Source organism: Chiloscyllium plagiosum, chromosome 15, assembly GCF_004010195.1.
Source record: "Chiloscyllium plagiosum isolate BGI_BamShark_2017 chromosome 15, ASM401019v2, whole genome shotgun sequence".
NCBI classification, from domain to species: domain Eukaryota; kingdom Metazoa; phylum Chordata; class Chondrichthyes; order Orectolobiformes; family Hemiscylliidae; genus Chiloscyllium; species Chiloscyllium plagiosum.
In genome coordinates, this window is record NC_057724.1 from 16,909,185 (window position 1) to 16,932,345 (window position 23,161).

At 42.4% G+C, this 23,161-nt stretch overlaps 1 protein-coding gene across 1 annotated transcript in view; it reads right to left on the minus strand.

The window, feature by feature from the left end:
* Positions 1–7,945: 7,945 nt before the first annotated feature.
* Positions 7,946–23,161, minus strand: part of tnmd (tenomodulin) — a 202,619-nt gene continuing 187,403 nt past the window's right edge. Inside the window, exon 7 of the mRNA XM_043704491.1 lies at positions 7,946–10,418. Within this exon, the coding sequence (XP_043560426.1) occupies positions 10,209–10,418 (210 nt within the window). The 3' untranslated portion in view covers positions 7,946–10,208. The remainder of the gene's footprint in view (positions 10,419–23,161) is intronic.

The window sequence follows — 23,161 nt, forward strand, 5'->3', positions numbered from 1 at the left end:
TCCTATTGGAAAGATGTTGTGAAATTTGAAAGGGTTCAGAAAAGATTTACAAGGATGTTGCCAGGGTTGGAAGATCTGAGCTATAGGGAAAGGCTGAACAGGCTGGGGCTGTTTTCCCTGAAGCATCGGAGGCTGAGGGGTAACCTTATAGAGCTTTACAAAATTATGAAGGGCATAGATAGGATAAATAGACAAAGTCTTTTTCCTGGGGTCGGGGAGTCCAGAACTAGAGGGCATAGGTTTAGGGTGAGAGGGGAAAGATATAAAAGAGACCTAAGGGGCAACTTTTTCATGCAGGGGATGGTACGTGTATGGAATGAGCTGCCAGAGGATGTGGTGGAGGCTGGTCCACTTGCAACATTTAAGAGGCATTTGGATGAGTATATGAATAGGAAGGGTTTGGAGGGATATGGGCCGGGTGCTGGCAAGTGGGACTAGATTGAGTTGGGATATCTGGTCAGCATGGACGGGTTGGACCGAAGGGTCTGTTTCCATGCTGTTCATCTCTATGACTCTATGACTCTAAAGAGTCAGCAGGATGCAGAATATAGGTGCCCATAGTTTTAACTCTTGTATCATTGGATCCCAATTTGCAAACCACTTATGAGTCTTTCTCTTGCCCCACCGTGAGGCTTGGCCAGTTTGGAAGTGTAGATTGTTAAGGTGACAGTGGGCAGGTAGAATCAGCAACAGGCCAGTAATAATGATGCCCTACCCAAATTCTGCCCCTGTTTTCTCCTGGCGGGAGTGGGTATTTATGTAACTAGCTCTTTGTTTCCTTGGTGCCCTCCTCGTGCAATTGTGAGGCCAGTGAAGAGGAAGTGCTTGCTATTGCAATATTTAAGACTCAGTTGCAACCTCATATCAGACACTGCTTGCCAGGAACTCCCTGTCACATTAAGGTGCCTGTCTGAGGCCCAGAAAGCAAAGCTCCACCCTGATTCATGGTCAGGGAGCTCAGGTGGGCAGGGAGGTGGAGAGCAGGGCAGTCTTTTTCTTCTGCTGACTGCCAAAGGAGGCCATGCCGTAAGCATAAACAAACCTGGGTCCAGACAGTGTCCCAGTTTAAAAGGAGTTTCAACAATGCAGGAAGACATTCAGTGACATTGTGTGCTCTGCACGAGTGAGTGTCACCATCTTCTCTCTGCTACGTCACACACTCACAGGATCACCACGCACTCTGCCTCAGTCATGGCACACACCTCTCACCAAGGATCATGGGACTCAAAGAGTTTGGTACTGGAAAAGCACAGCCAGTCAGGCAGCATCCAAGGAACAGGAGAGTTGACATTTCGAACATTAGCTCTTCACCAGGAATGAGGGGGTGCCCCAAGAAGGCTGAGAGATAATTGGGAGGGGGTGGGGCTGGGGGTAAGGTAGCTGGGAATGCGATAGATAGATGAAAGTGAGGGGTGAAAGTGATAGGTCGGAGAGGAGGGTGGAGTGGATAAGTGGGAAGGAAGATGGGCAGGTAGGAGAGTTCAAGAGGGCAGTGCCAAGTTGGAAGGTTGTATCAGGGATAAGATTGGGGGAGGTGTCCATGATTTGGCTTCAGCGGTGTAGAGGTCGGTACGCCAAACTACCACTGCACCCCCATCAACTCCCCCCCCCACCCCATCTGCTGGTTTGTTGGTGAGGTTGGGGTTGGAGCGGAGGGAGTGGAGGGCTGTGCATTGTGAGGGTGAGAGATTGGAGTGGGTGAGGAGAGTGGGCAGGTTGAGGCAGTCAATGTCAAGCGGCAGTTGAAAATGAAGAGATCGAGGGCAGGTAACAGACCAGCATGGGGTGTCCTGTTACCCGCCCTTGATCTCTTGATTTCCAACTGCTGCCTTGCCTTACCCACTCTCGCGGACCTACGCATCCTCCTACTGCCCCCTCAACAATGACCTTACCTCACATCACCAAAACATCATCTCCCAGACTATTCGCAACAACATCACCTCAGGGGATCTCACACCCACAGCTTCCAACCTCATAGCACGGGAACCCCATATCGCATTGTTCTACCTCCTATTCAAACTCCACAAACCTGACTGCCCTGGTCGACCCATCATCTCTGCCTGCTCCTGCTCCACCGAATTTACCTCTGCATGTCTTGATACCATCCTGTCTCCTTTCATCCAGGGTCTCTCCACCTACTTTCGGGACACCACCCATGCACTCCAACTCCTCCATAACTTTCGTTTCCCCGGCCCCCAATGCCTCTTCTTCACCATAGACATCCAGTCCCTACACACCTCATCTGCCATGACGAAGGCCTCCAAGCCCTCCATTTCCTCCTCTCCACCAACCCAACCAGTATTCTTCCTCATTTGTTTGGCTAAACTGGTCCTCACCTTCAACAATTTCTCCTTTGAATCTTTTCCACTTCCTCCAGACCAAAAGGGTAGTCATGGGCACCCATATGCGCCCCAACTATGCCTGCCTCTTCATTGGATATGTGGAACAGTCCATCTTCTGCAGTTACACCAGCACTATTCCCCACCTTTTCCTTCGCTACATCAATGACTATGTTGGCACCACCTCTTGCTCCCACAAGGAGGCTGAATAGCTCATCAACTTCACTAACACCTTCCACCCTGACCTCAAATTCACCTGGACCATCTCAGTCACCTCCCTTTCCTTCCTGGACCTCTCCATTTCTGGTGACCAACTCAAAACGGAAATTTACTTCAAACCCACCAACTCTCACAGCTACCTAGACTACAACTCGTCCCACCCTGCTTCCTGTAAAAACATCATTCCTTATTCCCAATTCTTCCACTTCTGCTGCATCTGCTCCCTGGATGACCAATTCCACCTTAGAACATCCCAGGTGGCCTCCTCCTTCAAAGTCCACAGTTTCCCCTCCCATGTGGTCGATTATGCCCTCCAGTGCATCTCCTTCACTTCCTGCACCTCTGTCCTTGAACCCCATTACTCCAATTGCAACAAGGACAGAACCCCCCCCCCCCCCCCCCCCGGTCCTCACTTTCCACCAACCTCAGGATACATCGCATCATCCTCTGCCACTTCTGTCACCTACAAACAACCTCACCACCAGGGATATATTTCCATCCCCACCTCTATCTGTGTTCCATAGAGACCATTCCCTCTGCAACTCCCTTGTTAGGTCCACCCCCCTTACCAACCCACCAGTCACTCCTGGCACATTCCCCTGCCACCTCAAGAAGTGCAAGACCTGCGCCCTACAACTCCCTCCTCACCTTCATCCAAGGCCCTAAAGGATCCTTTCACATCTGACAGAGATTAACCTGTACTTCCACACACGTCATCTAATGAGTCCATTGCTCTTGATGTGATCTCCTCTATAATTGAAGAGACAGGATGCCAACTTGTGGCATGTTTCAAAGAACATATCTAGGACACATGCATTAAACAGCTCCAGTGCCCTGTTGCTGAACACTTGAACTCCCCTTCCCACTCTGCCAAGGACACACAATCCTGGGCCTCCTCCATCACCAAACTCTAACCACCCGATGCCTGGTGGTAGAACACCTTATCTTCCACCTTGGGACCCTCCAACCACATGGGATCAATGTGGATTTCACCAGTTTCCTTATTTCCCCTTCCCCATCTTATCCTAACCCAAACTTCCAACTTGGCACAGGCTTCTTGACCCACCCATCTTCTTTCCAATCTACCTGCTCCACTTTCTTCTCCTATCACCTTCACTCCCACATTCATCTTCCTATCACATTCCCAGCTACCTTGCCCCAGCCCCACCCCTCTTCCATTTATCCCTCAGCCCCCTTGAGCCATTCCCTCATTCATGATGAAGAGCTTTTGCTCAAGACATCGATTCTCCTGCTCCTTGAATGCTGCCTGACCAGCTGTGCTATTCCAGCACCATGCTCATCAACTCAGATCTCCAGCATCTACAGTCCACACACTCTCCTAAGGATCATGGACTACACCTCTTACAATTTCATTCATCTTGACCAACTCAACGGTTCTGACCCACATGATCCTCCCAAACTACTTACCCCGCCTGACCTCTGTGCTTCCTTCTTAGTCTTTGGGACCACCTCACCATCTTCTGAGCTCCTGCATCACGATTAACTGCTCCTCCATCTACTTTCAGCATGCTCAATCCCTCTCTTTTTGAAAAAAATTGATTTCTCCACAGCATCAGTCCAACCTACCAAGATTCCCTGGGTTGGATGTTTCTAACTGTATGGGAATGCATCCCTCGGCTATAGTATGAACTAACCCCCTGGACTGGAATTCGACAAGTGCTGGTGATAGCTCTGGCTCACAGTTGTTTCCCCTTCACCCAACAACATATTCCCTTTGACAATTGAAATGGTTATTTGTTTCTCAAAAGATGAGGTGGTGGAAAATCTCAGTTGCACTTCATGTCAAAACTGAGGCAGAGAAGAGGAAAATCATGCCTTATCAAGATGTGAGATGGTATCAGTTAATAATGTTTTATTCATTCACGGAGTCCAGTTGGCACTGGCTCGGCCAGCATTTATTCTCTCCAAGTGTCCTTGAGAACACCTTCATCAGCCTGCCTGGCAAAGATATGCTCTCAACTGTGTTTGGGTCCTGATAGGAGGGGTGAGGGAATATTGCAACCAGACAAAGATGACTGGCAGAAGTAGATCAAAGATCCATCCAACCTGCCCATTTGGTTGGGATGCCACTGATGAATTACGTATTAATATTATAATCATACAAACTCTCCTCACCCACCCTGAACCCAGGGAATCACTTGAAAACATGTATAAAATAAACAGATTGGACAACCGAGACAATTAGGGAGGAAATATCTGGGAAACCTCCCTCTAAAAGAACTTTGATCATAGAATCCCTACAGTGTGGAAACAGGCCCTTCAGCCCAACACGTCCTGGCAGGGATAGGCATCAAAATGGGTCCATAATGGTTGAAGAAGTTAAGGAGGGAAATATTGGAAGAGGAGATATTTAGAGAATAAGCATGAAAATATCCGGAGGTGAGGCAGAGACTGGGAAAGGGATCTGCTACAAACAATGCTTCAAGCAATAAGAGCAGAACTGGAAACAAAAGCAAGGTATTTGAGCAAGGAGGGTGGCAAAGAAAAGGGAGCCAAACTTGTGAGTCCTCCTGAGGGAGGGATGCAGCAGAAAAGACCGGGGAAGGGCAAATCTTTATTCAGACAGAACAACAGAAAGGGCCTTTGCAAATTTCAGTGTAACATCTTTGTGCCAGCATATTCTAATTGATGGTCCCAAGTCTGGACTTTTGCTGGCCACTGAGCAACAGATCCAGGTCTCAATTCAAATTGAAACATTGGAATCCATCTTGGTAATGCCGATCTCTCTCCTGGAGACATTTGTGTGATTATGATAAACGCACTTATTGTTTTCCTCACTTCCTTCTCATCAATCTTGCCATTGAGCCTTTATACTTTCAGATACTTAAGAACTGTTTAGGAAGGCAACAAGATGGAAGGCTGAAAGCTTCAAAACATGCACTGAGGAGGAAGAAAGACTGCCACCCAATCAGTCACTTGCTGCTATCATCTCAGTTTCTGGCACTTACAAACCTTCAAAAGTATTGACATGGTGAATTGTTGGGCCCAAGTGCATGGTGGCCAGGCTGGGGGAAAAGGATTATGTGATTGCTGGTTTTGTGGAGGGTTAGAGTATGTGTGAGGTCTACTGAAAAGGACTTGAGTGAAGGATGTTTAGAACATGGAGCTGTTGGTTGCTCTTCATCTCCATTATCTGCCCACAGTGTTGGCATCAGTGCAGCCAAGGGCTCTGCCTGCATGATGTGGAAGCAGTAGACCACCAAGTATTAGGGCACCATTCCAATAAGTTACTGTGGACTTCATCATGGTCAGGAAGGGGAACTGTTGATTCAGAAATCCAATCGACTTTGGAATGATGTTTTTCATGGCAGCATATGTTGGGCTTGTGGAGCTGTGTTGTGAAAGAAGATATCAGCTGGCTGTATAACAGAGAGCCTTTTGCATGCAGTGGTCACCATCTGGTTTGTTATGATGGTTGACAGATTGCTGTTACAGGTGGCTGGGATAGAATGAAAGCATTATAATTGCTGCCAGGATAGTGAGTACTCACCAGTTTGAGGTGCTGAGCACACCAATTGCATCAGAGTGAATGTAGAGCCCACAAAGCCACATGGGTAAATTTAATAGCACTCTGCACCATGGGGATGCTAACTATCCTTGCAAAAAACAAGTGGACTCCTCCCACTTCTCTCTGTTCTGATGTGGCAATTGTTTTGTTGGCTGTTGGGGTATATCATTGTTTAGTCTCCCAGAATAACGCTGCTGGAAACCATGGAACCTTCTGCGAGAACTCTATTTACATTATTGACTCATCTATGTACACATTTCCCGAGTGATATGACAGAGCTTCTGATCCTTTCCAGTTTACTTGATTTAATTATGCCACTCCATGAAGTCAATCTCCGTACTCTGCACATCTTTGGCATATTCATATAATCAGGCTGCCATTCAGCCCCCATTTGTGTTTTGTAGCCGACTTTTGTAGCCAAGCTAGTATTGCTAGTTGCTTGAGCAATGAATAAAGCTGATTATTTTCATATTCTGGATAAGTGGTGCTGGAAGAGCACAGCAGTTCAGGCAGCATCCAAGGAGCTTCGAAATCGACGTTTCGGGCAAAAGCCCTTCATTTTCATAGTTAACTTCACATTTCTTGCAAAGAGATTTATCCAATGAGACTGAAATTAAAATAGTTATTTGGAGTCTAAAGACTTTGAACTGTGAGTGCAAATTTGCCACTTACAGGAAAATAAAAATAGCTTTTTTATCTTTCCCTCCTGAACCATTTCTAAGCCCCAAGTTATAAGGTTCAGTCTGAAGCATGAACAGAATTTTACCAATAAAACATTAAAGACTCTGTTGAACAAATCCAATCTTTGCTGTCCTTTGTAGATAAGGAGTGTATGGAGACACTGCTGTAATTGTCTTCTGAATTAGTTAATGACGAGGTGGTAGAAAAATAACATAAGACTATTCTTGCACGTTTGTTACAAACTTTATTAATCCATGCAGTCCAACATTATACATTTTTCAGATAACTATAAATTCATGCAGTTAAACTATCCTGATACTATATAGTGCACACAGCTTGGTTCTTTCCAAAGCAATGTGCATGATTTAAATGTACTGATACTATATAGAAGGCTGTGAATTACAATACAGACATATCTGTTATGCCATCTGCACTCCTGCAATTGGATGTGTGCTCAGTTAATCTTTTAAAAGTTGAATGAAGCACGGATGCTAAGGGGTGCAGTGGTGTATTGCATGAGTACTAGACCTTTACATTATTTGTGAACCACATGGTGTTTCAGAAAGCTACATTAACCTAAGGAGACAATTAGGGGGATGAGCCAATCAAAGCAAACCAAATGTGATATGAACAGATTACCACAGCCTTGTGAGCCTGCCTGCTTGCCTTGTTTAATTGGATTGCGAGGTTTCTTGCCCATAATTGGTCTGTTTTGGGAAGATCACTGCAGGGCAATTGTTTCCCACACACTGCTAGATTGTGATCCTCACTTGACCACAAGCCAGAAGCCAGAAGCCTGCCCTAAATTGCTATCATTTTGAATTCTTTTGAGTGTTCGATGGATGAGTCTGTTACAGAGCAAAAGACAGAAGTGCACTTTGCAGTTCATGAGGGACATTTATTTCTAGACATTGGAAAAACCGAATATTCATTTGTATTAAATATCCTTGATTTTACATAGAACGTACTTTATGTCTTAACTTCTCTGGGCTTGGAATTCTGAAGTACTGTCAAAAAATGACTCATCCAGTGGATTTGAGCCTGAGTCACCTTCCAAGTTTGCTGGTTACAAAAATAACTTCAATCATATCTCTTGCTGAAAATCACACAACTCTGACTTACAGTCCAAAAGGTTTATTTGGAAGTACTAGCTTTTGGAATGCTGCTCCTTCATCAGGTGACTATAATCTGGTGTTGTGTGATTTTTAACTATGTCCACGCCAGTCCAACACCAGCATCTCCACATCATTTCTGTTGCTAACAAAGACACCAATCACAGTGGTTTAGAAATCTTGATGGCTTATCCAGTTTTAATACATTTCAAAACACTAGCACATTCTTCAGTAGAAATATAATGGCTCTTAATTCCTCACCAATAAGGAGAGCTGAACTGTTTGCATTTTCAAATGCTTCCATAAGCATTATACAAAAATGCAACACACTACACTGCCTAAAGGAAAACTTGTTTGCATTGTGATGATGGACCTTTGGTAACATAAAGGGATTTTTTATTTCAGCTCAGTCTCTTGACTCTGGCAAATATTACTGCACTTCTACAGAACGTTGCTAATTGCTGAAGGATGCAATTCAAATAGTTCTAATTTTTTAAAAAAAACGTGGGTCTGTTAGATATCCACAAAATGCTCCACTTTAACAGCACTATTATTGCGAAACGAGCCTATTCACTGTGATCCACTTTTTATTTACTATCCCTGACTTGTTTCAACCTATTTTTCAGTAATTCAGTTACTGAGACAGCTTGGTTACCTGCAGTGAACATAGTCTGGTATGTGCACAACGCATATTTCATTAGATTTGAGAATGATCAAGGTGGGTTAAATTTATTGCTGGTCTAATGGTTTCTTGTCTCCACTTACTGGTAATCCTTTATGACAGGTGATTTTAAGTGTAATAGTGAGGCTCTAAATCAAAATAATAAGATCAAGTATTATTAAAAACATACCAGTAGTTTTAATAAAACCTGCATTTTCTAGTAATTATAAATGGCTCTGGGCTGCTAACAGAGGATTACTTTCTAGATATTTTTAATCAAACTGTTATGACCCACCTCTGAAGTAGATGGGACTTGAATGTAGGTCTTTTGGCTCAGAGGTAGGGACAGCAGTGCTGCAGCACAAGATCCTCAAAGGATTTACTTCCTACAGAAGGCAAAATCAGACAGGCAGTGAAACAGCAGCCCATCAGATCTTGACAATTTCTCATTAAAATTATCTTACAAATAATCCACAAATTCTGCTGCTAAAACTAGTTATGTATAGCTCAGTCTGCCCCTATTACAGCCATAAAGTGTAATTGCTTGTTCGCCTAGGCTAATGAGAGACTAACTGCTTTTAGCAGATCATCAAGTCAATTGGAGGTCATAGGAAAGTCATTTCTCTTTGTGTCGGCAATGATTGACTTTACTTCTCTTAAAAGAGCCTTATTTTGTGACATATGAAGTGTGACAGTCATTGAAAAATATGCAAAGTTGAGAGAAGCAAAATTTTATCTTTTTTTATGATGAGATAAATTTATTAATTCTGTGGAATCATAAAGACACTATTCTAAGTATAAAACGTTCCGCAATGATTCACCAATGTGTAATGCATACGGAAAATACTAATGGATTATGATGTTTGTGGTTTGAAATCTCAGATTAGGAATGCAATACATTTACAATGAAGATGATCTTGTTTTCTTAAGCTGTACAGTGAGACACTAAATATAGCACCACAAGTGGTAGAAAAGATGATTTTCCATTAGCAAATTATGATTAAGTACATATATATTTTATAACTTGTGCCCTGCTGCTTAAAGAGAACCTTTATGTGGACAACATGAAAAATTCTATGATTAATGCTTACAGAGTTTAATATTTAAAAGAAAAAAATACATAATGATTTTTGTTGCGTGGGTGTAGTTTGTTCATAGTGACCTATGTTGATATTCTCCACAGGACTAAATTACTTTCAGAGCTTGAGAAATTATCACATAATTTAATGTCTTTTCTTATTAGAAGACTTTGGCAACAGCACAGAAAGTTTATATTGAAAGCAAAAATCTGAAATTGATGATGGCAATTCTTCTTGATCAGAATATTAGGTGTTTGATATTCAATTTAACCCACTAACTTGGGGTTCACTAAGGAACAATAGCTCTCAGCCATAAACTAAACATATTCCCACACAATTAATCAAATGTTAATTCTTACAGAAACTGAATAAAATGATGTCCAAAAGGTGCAAAGTCTGATCTTGCTTGCAATATTCTAAAAGGAAAGTGGAATGTTGGAATTCCTTGTTTTATTAGAACAGTTAATTGATAGTTTTAACATTGTTGGTGATCAGATTCAAAGATCTAGGCATTTGGAGGGCAGAGCAGCTAAAGGCGCTGCAATAGACACTGTAGACTGCTGACACACTTACTGCAGAGAACTGATTTTATACCCTCCCCAGGATGCGTGCAACCCACCAGTTGCATGGCATAATAATCCGGCAGATAACACGGCAGCCTCGGTAGTGGTAAGGGTATGGCATATAGCCACCAAGAGGTTCACAGACTCGCTGGCAATATTGATGTCCACGACGACACAGAGCACAACAGAATCCATTCTGGTCATACCAAGGATCAATGTAAAGTCCATGTTCTGTCTGCGAAAATAGAAACATATTAAAACTCTTTCAGCTGTTGAGTAAATAAAAGCGTCATTTTGCTTTCAGTATTGCATATAGGAAATACCAGTTTAACATATTAAAGATCTTAGAGCTATGTTACTTGATGTCAACATTTTCTATTATGAATTCTTAATGCCCACATTTATAATGGAAAATGCCGATGTTAACATGTAATTATAGGGAGATCCAAGATGGTGGAAAATCAAGTGGGTCTGCCCTGCTGAGCTCTGCACCAGAACCCATACCAAATGGACACTCACCCTCCTTTTCTCACCCATTGTGGTAGAAATTGGTAGTTTTGGACCTCTAGAATTGCTGTATGTTCAGTTTAATTGATTAAGAAAAATGACTAAAGGAAAAGGACAGTGAAGATTGCAACAAGTAGGGCACTACCCTGCAGTTACGGACATGCCCGCGGATGCAGCGTCAGCCTCCATGATTGCCCCAGGGGACTTCCCTGTGGAGCACAGCCTGATCTCGGAATTCGTGAAACTCTGAGAAAAGATCAACTCAGAAATGGAGGAGATGCGGACCAGGCTGGAACTGATCTTGGCCATGCTGCAGAAGGATGACCAGGAGATCCAGCGTCTCGGACAGCATGTCATGGAGGTGGAGCAATGGATCGCGGCTTCCGAAACCATGGCAGAATCCTCGGTGGGTCGGGTCCAGGCCCTGCAACAGCAGGTGCGGGCCTTACTAGAGCAGGTCGACAACCTCGAAAACCTAGGCCGTGGAAGAACATGTGTTTAAATGGGCTGCTGGAATGGGAAGGCGGCCAGCTAATCGGCTTCTTGGAGCAATGGCCTCTGCAGTTTTTGAAGCTGGAAGTCAGAGCGGTCTGGGTGCGGGTCGATTGGGCCCATCAGGTTGCAGTGCACAGGCCTGGGTTGGACCAGTACCCCCGCCCGGTCCAAGTGCGACTCCAGCACTATAGAGACAAGCAAATAGTGCTGGAAGCTTCTGGAGCACTCGGGAAGGATCCACAGGCTCTGATATACAAAGGATCAAGAATTATGTTTTTCCAAGATTTTTCTGCAGCCGTGATCCACAAGAGGTGATGAGGTGAAATGGAAGCTGAGGGACTTGGATATTCAGTACTCTATAAGACATCCAGCAATATCATGTTTCAGCCACGGAGGGTCCGTATTTAATTTTGACTCACTGGAAAGGCAAAGGAATTCGTGGACACATTAAAATAGACTGGCTGGCTCAAATAATATGGACAATGGTGTTTACTTTGTTTTCGCTATAGTTTGCCTGGATTACCTGGTCTTGTTTTTTTCAATATGTGGGGGTCCCTGTTTTTTCTCTTTCTCACTCTTCTCCCTTCTTTCTCCCCTCCCACTGTCCTTTGTCCTTCTATCATTCCCTTTTCATTTCTTTGTTTTAGTATGGGATGGGGGGGGGGGGGTGAATTGGGGAGGCGGGGTAGTTTTTTTTAAGTAGGATTGCCTAGGATCGAAGTATGGATAGGACGGGTTGAATGTCCACTTTTAAGTTTCTTGTTGTAACTTTTTTTTACTTTGTTTTGCCTGGGTTTGGGCACGGCTTCAGCTAGAAGGAGCCATGGAGGGGTTAGTGGGTAGTATGAGCGCCCCCTGTGGGCAAGGGGGAAAGTCTCCTATTATTTGTGTTATATTTTGGTTATTGAAGATGTAGTTGTTAGAAATGTTGATTTGGTAGTTTTTATCATTGTATTTTCAAGTTTATATGAACTGTTTACTGCCTTCACTTGGCGTGCTACGACTGGGGTTCTTCCTCCCGGGGTGGGGGGAGGGTGTGGGGTCATGGACTGTTTCAGACAGCTATGGCTAACCATTCGTTTAAATGGTGCACCTGGAATATCAATGGGAGTCATTCACTGATTAAGAGAACAAAGAACCTTTCAAGCCTTAGAAAAGAAAGAGTTGATGTAGCCTTGCTGCAAGAAACATAGCTAACTGATACAGAGCACTTAAAGTGACAGCAGGGAGTGTTCAGCCGGGTGTTTTTCTCATCCTTTAATTTGAAAAGTAGAGTTACTATACTCATCCAAAAGAATCTCCCATTTCAGCTGTTAGACCAAATTAGGGACAAATATGGTGGTTTATGATCCTTAAAGCTTTAATACATGGAGAGGAGTATGGGATCTTGGATGTATATTGTTCCTCCGGCACACCTCCTCAAATTTTTGACAGATGCACTTTCCAGGCTGATGGTCCTTGAGACACGTCATACAATTATAGGGGAGACTTTCATTGACTTATGGACCCCGAGGTGGACAGGATGCCTAGGGGTCTCGCGGGTATATCCCCGCAATCCAGGCATCTGCTGGACCCGAACAGGGAACTGGGGTTGGTGGATGTGTGGCGTTGTCTTCACCCTGAGGGTAGGGACTTTACCTTTTTCTCTAACCCAGACAGGTGCTACACTAGGATTGACATTTTTTTTTGCCCCATCGACCTTTTTGAATTCAGTGCTGTCTTGCAGAACTGGGAACATAGCCAATTCTGACCACGCAGCAGTATACATAGAGGTTAAGGCCGGTGGTGATGGGACAGGCTTGCGGCATTGGCGCATAGATCCTTTCCTGAAGGATAGGAAGTTTACTGAGTACTCTTTGTGAGAGTTTAAAATTTTTTGGCATATTAATTTGGGTATGGCCAATAACCCATTGGTGCTCTGGGAGACTGCCAAGGTCTATGCAAGGGGTTTGATTATTTCTTACTCGGCGACCCGGAAGTGGTAGAGAGGGCTGCAGCAACATATGCCCAAGGCCCGGCTGAAGGCTCTTTTGACAATCCAAGAGCTACAGGAAGCAGTGAGGCAGCTCCAGAATGGTAAAGCGCCTGGCCCACATGGATTTCAGAGTGGGTTTTATAAGGAGTTTATAAACATGCTGGCTGAGCCAAAGTACAATTATTCGTACATCCTCTCTGAGAGAAGCAACTATTTCTCTTAATCTCAAGAGAGGGAAAGCCCCAGAGGGTTGTACTTTATACAGGCCTATATCGTTACTAAACATGGATTTTAAAATTTTGTCAAAAATGTTGGCGTTGAGGCTGAAGAAGGTCTTGCCCTTCATTGTAAAGGAGGACCAGACAGCCTTTGCTTGGGGGTCGCAGGACTTCTAATAACATTAGAAGAGTATTAAATATGGTTCAGGTATGCCAGCATGGGTCGATTCCAAGCTTGGTAGTCTCTCTGGATGCAGAGAAAGGGTTTGACTGGGTGGAGTGGCCGTAACTCTTGTATGTCCTGGAATGATTTGGTCTTGGAGGGGTCTTTGCCAGGTGGGGGCAGTGTTATATAGTGACCCTAAAGCAGCGGTTCTTGCTAATGGTATAGGGTTTGACAATATTAGTATTGCAGAGGCAGCCCACAACGGTGCCCCCTCTCACTGTTGCTTTTTACGTTGGTGATTGAGCCGTTGGCAGGGACCCCAGTATAACAGCCCCAGAGGTAGGATCAGGAGAGCATAAGATCACCCTTTGTGCAGAGGATGTTCTTATTTTTCTAGCTAACCTGATGATATTTATGCCCCGTGTAATAAAACTGATTAGTCTATTTGGTTCTTTCTCGGGGTATAAAATCAATTTTATGAAATCAGAGGCCATGCCTGTGGGGCATCTTACTAGCATACCCGATCTTAGGGGTGGTATCTGATACCCTTTCCAGTGGTCACAGGGAGGTTTTCTATAATTAGGTATTTTTATCACCCTGGCCTTCGATCATTTATATAAAGCTAACTTTGTGCAGTTGCCAGAGAAGATCAGATAGGACCTTCAGTGCTGGGAGGACCTTCCGATATCCTGATTGGGTAGAATAGGTCTGGTCAAAATGAATGTTCTTCCTCGTTTATTATATCCCATGTGAATGCTCCCTTTGATGCTGCCCAATGCTCCCTTTGAGGCTTAACAGTTGGCTTGGTTCTTTTATCTGGTGTCGTAGATGGTCTTGCCAAATTGCAGCCTCCACAGGGGATAGGGGGGGTGGATTTTCCAGATTTTAAGAAATATCAATTGAGTTCCTTATTATCCTATGTGGCGGATTAGGCTTGCCAAGACCTGTGTTCAATTTGGCTGGACATCGAGGCCTTCCAGATAAAATGCCCCCTCATTAATTTGTTGTTTATAGACAAGATGAGGACTGTTATGGGCCTTTGCAGGAATCCGATTGTCCTTAATACAGTTAAAGACTGGAGAATGATGCAACAAAGTGAGGGCAATTTACGAAAAACTTCCCTTTTCACTCCTACAATAGGAATGTTAGGATTCCAAACAGGATCAATGGATCCCAGCTTTAGGCTCTGGGAGTCGAGAGGAGTCTCCAGATCTTTTGGGAGATCTATTTGACAGGGAGGTTATGATGTCTTTCGAGCAGCTGAGCCAGAAACATGAACTATCTAGGAGGGGCCCCTTTCGTTATTTTCAGAATACGGACTTTACTCAGAAGAAGACAACATTAATGGTTAGTTCCCATAAGTCTGAGGTGGAGATGAGAGTACTCTCTTGGTCAGCACCCTCCATCGTTTATTAGGAGGTAGTGTTTCGAAGGACATTGAGCGGCTGTGTGGAATCTGGACTCAGGAATCGGGGGTGGAAATCTCGTCAGAGGCTTGGGTGGATATTTGGGAGAATGTAAGGAAGATTTCGATTTGCAATAGGTTGCGTGCTGTGCAATTGAAGGTATTCCACAGGGTTCATTTGGCACCGGAGCGGCTTGCAAAATTTAACACAGGAGCACCCCAATGTAGAATAGATATTATACTCTTATTGATTGCTTGTGGTCATGCCACAAACTTCGTAGGCATTGGGGTGCTATAGCGAGTGTTTTGGAAGGTGTCTTGGGAACCGAGGTCAAGGTAGATTCAGTGTCCCTCCTCTTGGGTTTGCCGAATCTCCCCTCTTTGGACACGCATGGGAAGAAACTGTTTAATATTTTTTCATGTTGTGTGAGGAAGAACATCCTGATGAGCTGGGTGGCGGAGAACCCCCCAGGACTTTCGGCATGGCATAGGTTAGTTATGGAGCACATCCCCGTGGACAGACTTACAAGTATGGTGCACCAGAAAATGGAATTCTTTAATAGGATGTGGTGGCCCTTTTTGAACTATATATCTGCAGGCTTATTGGTTATATTGGTCAGGCCTTTGTGTAGCCATGAGGGCTGTGCCCGGAGGGCCAGAGGCCCTGAGGTGAAGAACAAATACGGGTCTGCCTACTGATGCTCCTGGTGGTGGGGAGTTTTGGTGGGATTGTGCTTAGTGCTGCAACGTACTTAATTTAATTTGCCTTGCTTCAATTTGGTCTACTTTAGGTCTTTGTTTTGATTTACTTATTTATTGAATTGTAGTTTGCGTACGTTTTTTTTCTCTTTTTTCTTACTTCGAAATTGTTTGTGGAGTAGAGTAGTAATTTGTTTATTGTTATTGTTGTTATATTATAAGATTGTTATACTATTTTGTAGTAATTTTCTAATTTTGTAAAAAATTCAAAATCTTTTTAGACTCATAATTTTAAAATCGAGACTAAATTAAAACGCTATGCACTAGCCCCATTATTCTCTAATTACGTTGAAGACTGTACTTTACCTTCAATTCCCATCTACCAATCATTGGTAGTTACACTAAGAGTTAGTACTCCATGCCTAGAATTGTCATATAAATACTTACCTGGTTTATTTAACCCTACCCTTTTTGCTACTTTAATGAAATTGCTAACTCATTGTACTTCACTCACATCCTAATATAATCAAAAGTTTCTCCCAGTCTTAGATAATGTATGACAATCTTTAGGTTTATCTATGTAAGGAATTAGTCATAGTGGAAGTGGGCCATTGTGGTGAGAGGCTTGAGCAAAACAATTTCAAAGGGACAGAGCTTATCTAATCATCATCATTTTTCCTTCAATTTGTCTTGTCTGTGCACACAATAACAGCCCAAGCCAATCTAATTTATATCTAATGAGACAGTCGAGTGTCCCTTTATCTGTTTTGAAAGTGATACAAAATAACATTATCTTCTGCAAGATTTCATCCATTATTTTCTACAGATGATTCTTCTTCTCAAAAATTATCTTGAATTTTACTTCACAGATGCATTACTTAGAAAAAGCCAAGACTGCTGATTGGCTTGACTTTCTCATGACTTGAAAGTAAAAATAAATAAACCTTTGGAAAAAAAAAACAAATATGACTGAATTGAGTTTTGCTCTGACTCAGTGAAATATATCTGTCAAACCATAGTGCTTATCTTGCCCAGCTTATATTGAAATAGCTGTAAATAAAGGTTTTATTTAATGCACAGCAATCATGAAAAAAAGCTTTCATTCGAGAGAGTGCTTTATCCAGACTACAATCTCTCTGCTATAAGTAATCTTACCTTTATTTCATCAACATTGCTGCGTTCCCCTTCTGAAGGTTCCCCTCTTGTACTGTACTGAGTGACCATCTTTCGCCTCTCTAACATCCCTGTGTTGAAATTAAGCTCCCATTTGAACATCACAGGAACAGGACTTGAGAATTCATCTCACAAGCCTGTTTATCGTTTAATTAGATTGTAGATGATCTAGATCTTAAACTGCACATACTAGGGCGAGTTCCAGATCAGTTAATATCCCCATGGAGCTATCAGTTCAGTTTAGGCATTTTGATTGACTTAGCTTCAACACTTTAATGGGAGACAGGTCCTGATTTCCTCTACAATTTGCATGTACCTGCTGACTTCACCTTGCACTGTTCTAATTTTAAGCCTTGTGCTCTGCGACCCCACTAGATTTTGTGCACCTTTCCAAAAATCAGAGCACCCCTAGAATGCAGAATCACGTTAATTTTTGTCTGTGTATCTTTATGCTTTAGTTTATGGAACATATTTTCAATAACATGTGACTGACATGAAGAGTTTGCTGATTCTGACAGAACGAGGGAACTATAGTCGCATTGTCTGACAACATTATTAATCTGAGTTACAGTTATTCAGACAAATTAAAGTTGAAGATTCTTAATTGTCCTCTGAAGTAACAAAATCAAACTGCTCAGTGGTTCAAGATAAGTACTCACCACCACCTTCTATGGGCAATAAATGTTAGCCTTTTCAGCAACACCTGCATCCCTAAAATGAATTTAAAAATTGCTATGATTATCCCAGTAACTATGTTGAAGAAATTCTCAAGGTTGGAATGGCCTCTTTGTCTTCTGCAATAACCACCTTTTGGACCAGGCTTTTGATCATCGTCTCTGAAGAGTTTCTTAAGTCACTTGCTGACAAACTTGTTTAATAACACTTCTCTGAAGCACCTTGGGAGGTTTTACTATGTTAACGGGGCAATTTAAATGCAAACTGTTGTTTGCACCATATTTCAGCCAGAGAATTTCTGAACACAGTCCCTGAACAAACCCCACAGGACTAAATTTTCAATAGAGTTCTTCATGCAAAAGCATCTTATGCTATATAATTCAAAATGAAGGCAGTCTTCAGTTCCATACCTGTATTGATGGAGAGCAGTACTCTGAAAAATAGCACTCCTGAAGTCTGGCATAACATATGATACTACTTTTTGTGGCAGGGGAAATAATTTTTACTGAAGTGCATGTGAGTCTTATTTTTAACAGTTATTGCCAAAAAAAAGGTAATAGGTTTCCCTCTGAGGTAATTTTAAAAGATAGCTGTTCAGAAAAATAATAAAGAACAATAAACAAGAATCAGTTCCTTGGCAGCAAGTTTTAGCAACATTTATCGCTCAATGTTTTTGCTTCTCAACCGGTTTTCTTAATCAAGAATGCAAGTAAATCTAATTCGTAAGCCATAACAAGGCTTTTTCAATGTAATGGTAGATTTGTGATATAGAGCGAGACTCTGGTCCAGAATAGATTTTTACAGATTAGATTATGATGGTGTGGAAACAATATTGGTTGAAACAGGTAAATGTAGTCTAAAATCTCACAATGCAATTTACACAGAAAGAGCAACCTGGCAGAGATTAATCTCAACCTTTGGAAAGCCAGGATGCTCCATTTTCCAGGAAATATATGTAAATGTAAAGAAGAAAAATGGAACAATGTGGAAAGTTATCCACTTCAAAAAATATGAAGTGAAATCATAAATCCCAGAACTAGACGAGCTAATGGATAACTCTAAGGCATTTTTCACTAAGTGGATAATTGGACAAGAACAAAGGAATTAAAAAAAGGAGGAACTCACTTTACACAAAATGATAACCAATAGAGTCTTGAAATAACTATTACAGGAGAACAGAAAGATTTGATTCAACTTGGACTGATTCTGTTTAATTAAAGAAACTGAATTTTCAATGGAGTTTGTGTTGAGAAATGTGGAGAGAAATGTGTTTGTGTAGAGCATCTCCAGGAGTGCCTTGCACATCGAACTGAACTCGCTGGGGATAGGCAGTGTAACAGGCCACTATCTGTGTGTCTCACGTAACATCTCCAATAGGATCAGTAAAGAGTGCCCCAGAATTAAACTAGAAGTAACACTAGACTAAGACAGTTCTCCATCATTATCTGAAAACAACTTGAAAATTCGACTTTTGCTGAGATGTTTTTGACATATTTACAACTTCAATCACAACACTATACGCAATATCCCAAAGACATTAAAATAACAAGGTACACGTGTGAAAATAGATGTCAAGGTCTTCCAATTAAAAACCAAATACCTTTAATATTCAGCCTTGACAGAGGATGAAGCTTGACATGTAGTGGGAGAGTGAATTCAGAATCACAGAATGATTACAATACAAAAGGAGGCCATTTAGCCCATCGTGCTTGCGCCAGTTCTATCACCACGTGCCAAACTCCTGCCCTTTCTCTGCACACCATTACCATCCAGAAAAACATTCAATGCCTTCTCTTGAATATCTCAATTTCACCAGCCCTGTTTCCAGGCAATGCATTCCACACTAAGGTGTGGACATTGTTCAAAGAACTGTTGTAGAATGGGACCATACACTGGCCATCTGTTGAGGCAGCATTCTCCTATATTTGCATGCTTGGCATTTGCTTTCTGTGCAGCCTGAATTTCCTTGAGCCTGTGATGTAGCTGGTAGGGATTTGATGTCCTAAAAAAGACAGGATTCCAAGAAAGAATCCTGGTTTTTATTTTCAGAGTCTGTCTGCTTTATGCTCTGCCAGTCTCACTTACCACTGAGGTGTGGCTGCCTCGAGATTTTCCTTCTGTGTTTGACAGTTTTCTCTCTGTAGTTGGTCAGTCCTCATCTGAAAGTGCAGTGGTCTCTTTTATTTACCTTTTTTTAATCACTGCTCTTTTCCTCCCATTTCATTGTACTGCTACTTTGTTCTCTTGCCCTGTTTAATGCGGGAACATGGCTGCTGCTGTTGCTTGTCTTTGTTTTAAATGTTCATGCCAATTCTGGGCCCCACTGGACAGTTCCTGTTGCTCCCAGCAATATCTTTGTTGGTGTGCTTAAGAGATGGGTTAACAAGCCCTGTTCCGCATCAATGGTCAGGGAAGGGGGAATATTACCTGGGCCCTTTATTCCAGGAGGTGGCCATACCCCCCGGGATAGAATCAAATTACTGCGGATGCTGGAATCTGAAACCAAAAGAGAAAATGCCTGGAAAATCTCAGCAGGTCTGGCAGCATCTGTAAGGAGAGAAAAGAGCTGATGTTTCGAGTCTAACTGACCCTTTGTCAAACCCCTCAGGATAGGGTCTTCTTACTTGGTCAGTGGTCAGGGAAAGGAAGATGTGAATGCAGTTGAGCCAAGTAAAAGGACCCAGGAGCACAGGAGTGTCAATCTCTACAATTGTCCAACAGATCTGAGGTTTTCTCAGCTTGCTTGGATGAAGGTTATGGCTACAGGGTGGATGAGCTTACTGGCCTTGACACTATGGGATAGGAAACCATTCAAGAAAGGCAAGTAAGAAGGAAAGTAGTGGTGGTCGGGGTCTGTATAGTGAGGGGCACTGATTATTGACTTCAGGAAGCAAGGTGGAGGACTCACCCCTCGCCACATCAATGGTGCTGAGGTGGAGATGGTCAAGAGCATCAAGTTCCCAGGAATGATGATCACCAATACTCTGTCCTGGACCACCCATGCTGATACGATGGTCAAAAAGGTGCAACAATACTTCTTCTTCCTTAGGAAATTTGGCATGTCCCTTGTCAACCTTTACAGATGCACAATAGAAAACATTCTATCGGGATGCATCACAGCTTGGTACGGCAATTGGTCTGGCCATGACTGTAACAAACTACAAAGAGTTGAACACAGCCCTGACCATCATGCAAGTCAACCTTCCATCCACTGACTCCATCTATACGGTTACTGCTGCAATAGGCAGACAACGTCATCAAAGAACCCTCCAACTAGGTTATAACCTCTTCTAACCTCTTCTATCAGGCAGAGGATACAAAAGCTTAGACACGCTTAGACACAGGTTCAAGTACAGCTTCTTCCCCATTGCTATTAGACTTCTGAATGGACCTTACAAATTGCAAGTCTAATGTTGACCTTATTTTTTGTACTCCTTCTTTGCATCTTTGTATTCCTTGCTCTGTTCAATCACCCTATGATCTTTGTGTCTTTATATGTTATGATCTGCGGTACTGTACGCAAAACAAAACATTTCACTGTAATTAGGTCCATGTGACAATAATAAATCAAATTAAATCAAATCAAAAAAACTGTTCTCTGCAGCAAAGACTTGTGAATCCAAACAGTTATGCTATCTGCCTGGTGACAGGGTTCTGGGCTGGCAATGAATTTGCAGTGGGGAGGGGGAGATCCAATGCTTGTGGTCCATGTTGATCCCAGTAACACGTGTAAACCAGAAAGATGTTCTACTGGCAGAGAGTGAAAAGTTTGGTGCAAAGTTACTAAACCCAACCTCATAGATAAAAATGCCTGGATTACTATCCGAGCAATAATTGGTCTAGAATTATTAAAAGAAGTGAGTACATGGCTCAAAGACTGGTTAGGGAAAAGCAGACTGTGGTTTGAGGGGCACTGGTTCTTGTACTGAGGGAAGTCATATCTGCACTGTTGGGACAGTCTATTCCTGAAATGAACCAGGATTGATGATCTTTGCAAGTCACATAACAGGACGTGGCGAGGCCTTTAAACTAGGGGTATGAAGGACCAAGTTTGGGTGTTGTAATAAATCAGGGATGGAGAGCAAAATACCAGAGTGAAAAATGAAGTTCCAAGATGGTGTGAAGGGATAGAGAAAAATCCCACGAATGTATCAGTAGTCAAGACTAGCTGTCAGAAAGATATAAAAAAAGACCTAACTGCCTGCATCAGAATGTGCAAAGCCATTCATAACAAAGTAAATGAATCGATAATGTACACTGAAATGATGCGATCTGATGGCCATTATGGAGATATGGCTACAGGAATATCACGTTTTGGAATCTGAATATTGAGGGCTATACAGCATTCATGAAGCATAGGAAGCTGGGTAACCCTTTGAATAAAATATGATATTGGTGCGATTTGTTATAAATGACTTTGATTGAGGAGACCAGCTGTAGCATCTGTTTTGGGAAATATGTCACTTGTGGGAGTGGTCTATAGGCCCCTGAACAGTAACCACAATGTAGGACAAATCATACAAGAAATAATGGGTGCTTGTGATAAAAGAACTACAATAATTATGAGTGATTTTAATCTACATTCAAATTGGAAAAATCAGGTTGGTAATAGGTATCTCTGTGGAGTTTGTAGAATGCTTGCAAAGTAGTCTCTTTTCCTATGGAAGCAGCACATTTTGGAACTGACCAAAGCATATGTTTGGTATTGTGCAATGTGGCAGGAGTAATTAATGACCTCAGAGTAATGACCTCCAGATAGTGATGATCTTATATTGATTTAGTTTTATGTCAGGTTGAAAGGAGTGGATCTAAGACAAGTACTTTTAACTTTAAAAAAGGGCAACTATGTGGCATGAAAGCTGAACTAGTGAGGGGATAGTGGGCGAGGAGATCTATCAGGAGAGAAGTAGTGGCAGACATTTAAGGGGATATGTCAGAATAAGTACATTCCTATTACAAAAATAAATTCCAAGGGAGCGATCACCATCTATGGTTGACTAAATAAGTTAAAGAGAGCTTCAAACTTAAGGAAAAAGCATATAACTACACAAAACTGAGCGACAGGTCAGATGACTGGTTAGAATTCAAAGTAAGGTTAATCAAATCATAAAAAAATGTACGAAAGCAAACTTGTTAGAAATGTAAAACAGATTGCAAGAGGTTCTAAAGAAATCTGAGAAGGAAAAGGGTAAGTAAGTGTTTGTGCTCTAGAGGGTGAGACTGGGGAGTTAATAATAGATAACAGTGGATAGTAAAGAAATGACAACTGTAATGAATGAATGTTTTGCTTCTGTCTTAATGTTAGAGGATTCAAAGCCATTGCAGCAATACCTATAAATCTGGAGCCTAATGGAGGAGAAGGTCTTGGTGAAATTATAATCATGAGTGAAGTGCTACTGTGCATCGAGTCTCCGAGCCCATACAGAATTCATCTTAGGGTATTAAAGGAGGTGGCCATTGAAGTAGCAAATGTTTTGGTGTTATTTTCCAAAAATCATTAGATTCTGGAAAGGTTCCATCAGACTGAAAAATAACAAATATAATCCCTCTAAGAAAGGAGGCAGGCAGGAATCAGGAAATAATAGGCCAGCTAGCTTGACAGCAGCTGGGTGAAAAGCAGTTAGAATTCATCATCAAGTAAGTTATAACAGAGCAATTAGAAAAG